Source organism: Morone saxatilis, unplaced genomic scaffold, assembly GCF_004916995.1.
Source record: "Morone saxatilis isolate NCDOM2014 unplaced genomic scaffold, NCSU_SB_2.0 Contig21, whole genome shotgun sequence".
NCBI classification, from domain to species: Eukaryota; Metazoa; Chordata; class Actinopteri; family Moronidae; genus Morone; species Morone saxatilis.
This window is the reverse complement of record NW_023339774.1, coordinates 5,609,261-5,618,340: the sequence shown is the minus strand read 5'-3', so window position 1 is coordinate 5,618,340 and position 9,080 is coordinate 5,609,261. Positions and strand designations below refer to the sequence as shown.

The 9,080-nt window shown below is 38.4% G+C and overlaps 1 protein-coding gene across 1 annotated transcript in view; it reads left to right on the top strand.

The window, feature by feature from the left end:
- Positions 1-4,946, top strand: part of si:ch211-127i16.2 (probable flavin-containing monoamine oxidase A) — a 40,098-nt gene extending 35,152 nt beyond the window's left edge. The window contains exon 12 of the mRNA XM_035667873.1: positions 4,426-4,946. Within this exon, the coding sequence (XP_035523766.1) occupies positions 4,426-4,744 (319 nt within the window). The 3' untranslated portion in view covers positions 4,745-4,946. The remainder of the gene's footprint in view (positions 1-4,425) is intronic.
- Positions 4,947-9,080: the final 4,134 nt, after the last annotated feature.

Sequence of the window (9,080 nt, the reverse complement as noted above, 5' to 3'; positions counted from 1 at the left end):
CTTCACAGGGCATCGGCAACCCAAAGGTCTATGATTCGTGACACACTCAGCTAAGATCAACGCTGATATGTCTATATATAATTTACGATAAAAAACAAACAAAAGTGAAGCTAAAAACAATGGATACTTCTTTTTTAGATTCGATTTGTTCTCTGTTTGTAAGCTAAGTTCTGAAAGGTCGATGGCGTGAAGGATTAAAGTTAAAAAGGTTGAACTTTGAGCGCAGCACTCACTGGGAATTGTACCAATGATTGTGTCTACTAGGCTTACACTCAAAGTACCCCAAAGTACACACTTAAAGGAACACTTAAACACATCCAGCTGGTTAAATCTATTGAACATGCACTAGCCACAGTAGAGCAGCACAAATCTTCTCCAAACATCCTACACTGACAATTGCAGCAACTCTTTTCTAGAATTTGCATGAAATAGCCTTTGGGAGGATCCCTTCCTGCCAACAGCAAAGTCTGTTTATACAAGGACAATCCAATAAAAAAACATTTGTGATGGAAAAGTAAGCAAGAAGCAAATTATAAGATGCTTCTGGTGCCAATGGACAAGTAGGTAAAATAAGACGTCTTACTTGCTCTGATGAATCTCCCAGCAGAGGGGAAAAAGAACCTTCACATTTACCAAAAAATCACTACCCTACACACACAATTTCTTTCAATTACAAGGAAACTACAAAACTATGAAATGCAGTCTGTACCACCATTAATACCCCTGGGAATTATACAACATTCCAAAATACACAAAGATTAGGCTGTGAAATTAATTTGGTCACACTTAAGATCTCCAAACATCTATCCAAAAGAGCACAGAAACACAGAACGGTCACAGTTCAGGGAAAGGTCTTCGTGGCCAAAAAATAAATATGTAACGTCTGCAACTTCCAGTCAGGTTAGGACAGATATACAAACCTTTAGTTTTTTGGGCATTGGTTATCAGACACATTTCATTATTCTATGTAAAGAAATAGAAGGGAGAGGAACAAACTGGAGCCTCGTGTCTCTAAAATATTAACTACAATTCCGTAGTGTCTGACATTTTATGCTTATCTTTATATTTACATATACAGACATAAGACATGTCATTCTATTCATGAATAAGTAAAGCCACTTTATTCCAGGGGATTACTTTAGTCAGTGTGATCAAATGCTTGAGAAAGTTCATTGACAGAATAGAAAGAAACCTTTATTCTTCCTTGAGTCTGTATTATTGCTTAATGTGACAATGTGGACCAATTTCTTTCTAAATCCATTTTGTTCATCTCCTGTTATAATCTCTGACTCAGCCCACTGGGAAATGTGATTATATTGAACACAGCAGGACAGTTTGTATACAGCGGTCAATATGATATCCCACCAGCTCAGAGGAATTGTTTTATCTTAATTCCCAAATTTATGGATTGGATTAATCCCATACTCGTGCATTTTCTTGAATTACACACGATGGAGACCTTAAGTGGTGGACCACCTTATTGACGTGCCTTACCTTTCTCAATATTTTACAAAAACAAGACATTGCATTGATTTTAACAGAGCACTACACTCGTTGGTGTTGTCAGCTGATATTTAACTCTCATCTTATAATCACCTATTCAAACAAGACACCTATCAAGTTTCATCAAGACCTCAAGGCGGTCTTTTTAATCTGACAAACTCCCTCTCTTATCATCATAATGCTGCTGCTCATTATACTGTTTACTGCCACCTGCTATGCATGCCGCTGTAATGGTTGTGTTGATTTATTTCCCCCTACACCACTCCAGACTGTTTTATTTTTTATTTCCATACTTGGTGAATGCATTGCTTTCCTTTCCCTTTATCATTTATATATAGTGTATCTCAGTGATGTTGCTGCACTAGTTTAGTCACAGCTGGATAAATCCATTACAGAGAACCCTCCAATAAAAGTGTATGACCATGTGTGGCGGTAAATGGTCCTATATTTGAGGTGTCAGGGTACTTTTGGATTTTAAAGCACAGTCTTTATAAGCTTTAGACCAATCAGGCCCCAAGACCTCTCAGTGGATAGGCAGTTGGTGTGCATTACCAACTCCAAGCTTGTTGACACATTGCCAAAAGGCCTTTCAGTCTGAGGTCTCAAGGTCTTGGATATTTTGCTGATGAAGTCCCCGGTGGCATCTTAGACTGGTCTGAACAATCCCAATGCTTCTGAACATTTCTCTTTGAAGCTTTGGCACACACTGATCCTCTGTTTATTCCTGACTAACTCTGGTTTTGTAGTCTTCCAATTTCCTCTAAGCACCCTTGCTGAATAGTAACATCCCTTCGAATTCATTGTTGTATCCTGCTTTACAACAACAGAGTTGTATGTGTGTGTGTGTGTGTGGAGTCCAGAGCCAGCTTGTTTGCTGCTGAGGCCTCTAACTCTGCTCTTCAGATAACATAAATTAATCATCAGGGATACAGGCCAGATTATAGGTGCTAAGGGGGGGCCTTTCTCTACTCCTCTGACAGGTGGACAAGGATGGGGGCTTCTATAGTCGAGAAGCCTTCAGGCAAGTACTATGGGCTAGAGAATACATAAGAAGTGGTCAATTATACGTGTAATGATGAATCAGTGGAATTTCTTGTGTCTTAGCCATCGATGTGAAAGTATAGGATCACTTACACCTTGGTGGTTTAGTCCATTTAGTTTCCCCTCAATAAGACTGGGATTATTATTCCCCTATTATTATTAACCCTTATCCTACCAAAATATTTAACATAGAATGACTATTGGAAGCCCACAGACCCAAAGAAGAAGAAACAACCGTTATAGCAAATCTTTAGTTAATTTCTTCTCAATACATTATTAGTTATGTAATTAATGTAATCTGAAAAAAACTGATTATAATTCTCTCCATCAGCAGCCTCAAAAATTCTTACCTTTGTGTTTTTTCCTGCATTCACACCATGTCCTGATTGTGCTCTGACTGCATGTCAATCATATGCATGTCAACACTATTTTACAGTCTTATCTTGTATAAAAGAACATATTCCTTTAATTTAATTGTCATGGAACATTTTATTATGTATTGTATTTCTGACTTTGAACAAACATGAACTAAATAAACTGTTCTATCTATAAAAACTGCATGGGCAGAATTGTGTGCTTTATATTTTTAAATAGCACTAATTAAAACAGAAACAGAAAACAATGATATGAAGTCATCAGGAATAAAGTGATTGACAAAGTCACAAAGTAAGGATAAAGCACCAGTGACAAAAAGTATACCTCTGAGATCTGCGGGCATTGCAGTCAGTAGGTTAAGGGACCCAGTTTTTATGTGTAATTGTAGATTGCTGGGTCTCACAGGGGCGACAATATGCACAGCTCCCAAATCTCAATGATGCCTTGAGTGGCCTGAGCTCCATTCACGAGGCCGGTAACAAAAAAACCAAAAACATTGTAGAAAAAAACAACAAAAAAAACAAGAGAATGGTCCAAACAATCCTCATGTATGTTCGCCTACGTGCAGCCCAGATTAGAATGCTGCTGCCTTGAGGCATGCAGTATCACAAGCAGTGTGCAGATCATTCATCTCTTTTGTTTTTTGTGGGTATCTGAATATAATTACAAAGTTACTAAATAATAGTCTTGAAGAAATTGTTACTTTCTGTAGAGCACTTTAACCTCCTAGAAAAGGAGGTTAAAGTGCTCTCTCTTATCTGTAGAGGCTGTGAGTGAGTCCTTCAACTCACCTCCAAGTAAAACCGAAAGCATAATACAACCCAATCAAAGTGTCCATCCACTCCATTAAAATATGCCATCATACTTGATACCTATCAGTGACAGCAAGGTGGCCAGCTGTGGAGCAGAAGAGAGGAATCTCTCATATACTGCCTCTGTTCTCACTTCTACTTCTTTATCCCCAACAGGTAAAGTAGCAGGGATAGGAGGGCTGGATATTATCTGGTGCTTTACTAGTGGGCTCACATTTAGTTCCCCCCCACCCAGCTAGACAGGTTACAGGATAGCCTACAAAAAGCTCTTTACCTCTCCCCTCACTCTTTCTTCTACAGCCAGTGGGCTGGGGCAAATAATTACGCTGCTGGCAGGGTGCATCCTTTTGAGGGCGGTTAGTGGTATGTTTTCACAATGCCACTGGTAAATGCATCATCGTCAATTCTGCATTCATTGTCTTCAACCTCTTGGGGGTCTGGCAGTTGGCAGCAGCAGCATCCACTGCCACATTTTACCTCCCAAGAGTTGAAGCCAATGCTTGTTTCCCCCCTTATTGCATTGCACTAGACTGCTAATTGTTGCACAGTGCTTTTTTTTTTTTAAATATCTATTACACAATCAAACCAACAATGCTACCATCTTGATAAAGACAAAGACCTGCAGTCTGTATACTCCAAGAAGTTTAATCTAACACTGTTTGGTATATGGCTCATAGATTTTCTTGATTTACAGAATCCATTGGGCAGGCACAGAGACAGCCACCCAGTGGTGTGGGTACATGAGTGGTGCAGTACAAGCTGGTCAGCGAGCAGCTCTGGAAGTACTGGCTGAACTCTGCCCCATGGCCCTGACCCAGGAAGACCAGGAGTCAGTGCAGAACAGTCAAACTGCCAAAGGTCCTGCCAAGCAAACACAAACATCCAAACTCACGTACATGTCTACAAGCAAGGTTGTGGTCATAGCAACACTGACAATAGGTGCTGCTCTCTTGCTGGCGCAGCATCAAACTGCATTGCTAAAGGTCAAAACTTACTTGATGAATGTATTTTGAACTACCAGGCATAATATATTCTTATTGTAACAGAAACCTTTAAAACAGGTGTATGTTTCACCTGGTTTTGCTGGGGCTCCAGAGGAAAGTTACTCTGTCCACTGATATCTGATGTTTGTTTTCTTTTCTTTTCTTGGCTCAGGCCACGTAAAAGTTAAACTCAATTATATTGATTTTCATTATATTGTATACCAAATTATATTAAAATGTAGGTTTAACTGTCGCATTAATAAATATCTTTTAACAAAATGATTATATATTGTATTATTATGCATATTAAATAAAGAGTGCTCTTGAAACAGTTGAGAAAAAGGATTTAATGACTCCAGCTGCCATTTTCCTGTCTGCTTTAATGATTGGAAGAATCTGGAGAAATGTGTAGTAAAAGTGCCATCTTTTCTCATTTGCATTTTTAACATTTAACATTGTGACCATAACATTTAGGTTGTTCTTGTAAGCTTTGGGCTTCAGAGCAATCATGTTGTGTTTAAACCAGTTTGCAGTGAGAAAATGGAGCTTTCATACTGCATGCCTTGCTTTGTTTCCCACAGAGCCATAAAACCTGCTTGAGAGGCTTGGAGCAGAGCCACACACTCGTTTGTTCGCCCACAAAACCACCAACAGACATTCCAATGAGCGTAAGATGGATGAAGCATTCACACAATGATAACGTCCCAGAGAAAGTGATTTAATCGCTATCACTTGATTGCACAGTTGATTGAAAGGATTTTTGTCAGTCCCCATGTCTCTCCTATAGAGTATCTCAAACGCCCACTGATCATTGGATGGTTGTCCGTGACTCCAGTAACTTCATGGCTTGCCATTTGTCTTTGTTATCATTACCTTGCACTGAATCAACTGCCTGGTCTCCCTGGTTTCATTTAAGCCTGCCCAGGTTGAATCAAAACCAACAGCTCAACATTTCCAAATGTGTGAGTTTTTAGCACCATTTGGTCACTGATTTGGTCATTTTTGGTTAGCACAAACATAATGGTTCTCATGTGGATCAAATTTAATGTAAAATACAAAGGAACACTTCCCTTTTTTCTGACTTGACCACACTGAAAGGAAGTGTAAAGCGGATGGGTGTGCTATTTCAGGGACTTCACACTGCTGCTTAGAGGTTCCATCTTACGGTATATATCACCAGCTTCAGGCATGCATGTGGTAATTTACCATCTGGGGGACTGGCAGTTTGCCTTTTTAGTTTCTGTTTTGTCATCGTTCAACGCAATCCAGTTCTTGGGTTTGAAGGTGAATGATCACTGTGAAAGGATTATTTATGACAGGTTTACTTAACTATTGTGAGAATGCATTACAACACAAACATGACAGAAACTCTATAGTTAAAAAGGGCTCAGCTTTTCAAACCTACCCTTTTAAGGCTGAACAGTGCAAGAATATAGAAGAACAAAACAGCTTTTTAAGTTGTTTGAGTCATGTCAGAAAAAGTAACAGTCATCTTTGTTAAACAGGCCAGATTTCACTGTCACCTTGATGAAGTCTGCTTATATACAGACATATTTTTTTCAAGCTTCATAATTTTGGTAATTTCACTCTATAAAGCACAGCAATATGACAGCCTGTCATATAATACAAAGTCATACAATGATACAGAAGAAATATTGTGCTTCATAACGACTCAGGAAGGAAGAGAGTTTGCTCGATTTTGATGCTGCCAAGATAAGGGTAAAATACAGTAATGAATTTTTCAGCCCCTGAAAGTTTGAAAGCCCAAAATATGGTACATAAATTAAAAAACAGAAAAGACAGATCAGCATCTTTCACTATCACGCTCTATTCTGCACTGTGTTTTTGTTTGCATTTTGTGCCTATTTTAATTTTTTTTTGCATATCCCATTTAAGAATTTCAGTAAAGGCTTTGAATAATGTTGCTGCAATTACTGTAGCCTCTGTAAACACCTGTCATAGCACTTGTCTAAGTGTTTGCCTTTAAGCAAAAGCACCAAGTTTAAAAATGCATACACTGCATTGCAGTGTAATCAATATTTGTGACCACAAACAACTCTTTTCTCAGAGTTTAAACCACAGCTTAGTTGTTTCTGCACATGTGCTTCGTGGTATATGTTATGCTAACTTCTAGTCATACAGGCACTTGCCATAACAAGTACCATTATAATACAATTCAGAAACCATGGAATAAATACTGACTGAAGCTTATAATGTTCATTTATTTTAAATAATGTCAGCAAGGGGTTTATTCAACTCTGGCAGTTGTTTTTAGACAGAATTGTGTTGCATTGTTATGCAAATATCCCATCAAGTGCCTTTCAGTTAATGTTGGCAAGGGTTTAGTTATAGCCTCTGCTTCTCTTTGCCAAAGCAGCTTTCCTGTGTTTGACATACATCATGATTTTTGAGGTTGTTCTGAAAACTTAATGAGTCATTTGTGCAGCTGCAAAGGCAGCTGTGATTAAGTTGTTTGAAAGTTAAAGGCCTGTTTCTTTGGAATTATGTTCATACTGCATGATTCTGCAATTATTTATTCAACAATTAAAAGTGTACTCCACCGATTTAGAATTGCACGCTTAATATTGTCAGACTCTTGATGGACAGTTTAAAAGAAAGGATCAAAATCGGAAAAGCAGAACCAGAAATATTGTGCATGATGTCATACTAAGGAAGTGCTTGTTTCGACTATACCAGTGGTGTAGCCAACCTTGGGGTCGGGACCCCCACTAGAAAACTAAATGAAAATATACACAGTAGGCTGATATGTCAGCATTTGGTTCACTTCTGTAAAGAAATGTAAATGTAAAGTAAAAGAAATTAATAGATAATAAAGTAAGAGTGATGGCCAAGCACCAGGGAAAAAAACACAATACAGATAATTGTATAAAAAGTTCCCTAAAGCCAATAATCTGCTCAGAATGTATCCAAATCACTCAACTCAACTTCTTCCAGTTACTGAGTTAACTGTTTCGGTTTATTATAAAGTTTTGAATATAATATGAAATATCCTTAAAATATGTCACTCTGTCAGGGGTGGTTAGTTTACTAAATGATGAAAAGGGGTCCCTTAGGCAGAAAAGTTGGGAATCACTGGGTTATACCATAGGCTACGAATACACCACTGTGTATTGTGGTGGCGTTTATTGATGCTTTATTTCAGACAGCAACAGAAAGCTCTGCTGCACTTGAGCTTCAGAAATGTTTGAGAAAATGTAGCTTGTGCATGCTACTTTTATTATTTGATCAATATTAAACTTGACATCACGTACCAGTCCTTAGGGATATTCTTACAATGTCACTGCTGCAGGGGAATACAGACGCGCAAGCTTGAGTTTACTTGTGCTCTCAACTTCCAAGAACACACATTCAGGTGAATAACACAGCCATCACCAGACTAACCATCACAATTCAGTGCAGTCTGCAAACAGCAGCTAGCAACTTGTCAACAGTTAACCACTCGCTAGCTACAGCTTTTTCACTGTCTGTTAGCAGAAAAATAATATATAAATGAATATACAATACCATCCTACCAGACTCATCATGCCACTGCAAGTGCAACAAAACCCTGAAACCAAAAGCTGAGTAATTCATTAGTATAACTTGCCGGGAAAAAAATTACAGATGACAAAAACAAACAATCAACAGAATAACCCCACAACCAACTTGACTCAAGTGACATCAATTAAGGCAATTTGTTAAATTTTGCGCAGCTTCTGCTGCAGCAACAAGGGGATTGATTCAACATTTTTCACATATGCAATAGTACTCCCCAAGACCTGTAAACTGACTCTGATGTGTGATCTGTAGACGTCCCCTTTTATACTGATATTTTTTAGATACTACACATTTTTTTTGGCATTTTATGTTAAGAAATATTGCCATTTTACTTTAACTGGGGTGTTGCTAAATTGTCCAATTTCAACATCCTGTCTGGAAATGACAAAAAAACAATTCCAATTTTTTCAGATCATATTTTCATGAGTGCAATTTCAAATTAATATCAGACAAGACATGGGGGAACAACAAGGGCAGGTAGTCAGGATTGTAGACTGTGTTCCCTCTTGTAGATATAACTGGGTAAGCTAATCATACAATAAAATAATCTAAGAGAAAGGGATTTCCTCGTTATCACTTGATTCCACAGTTGACTGAAATGATTTTTGTTTGTCCCCCATTCCTCTCCTAGAGAGTATCTCCAACATCCTGATCACTGAACAGTAGTCTGACGCCATGGCTTACTATTTGTCTTTGTTATCACTAGCTTGCAATGGCTCAACTGCCTGTTCTCCCTGGTTTCATTTAAGCCTGTCCAGGCTGAATCAAGGCCAACAACCCAACATCCCTACATACACTGCAGTGTCTG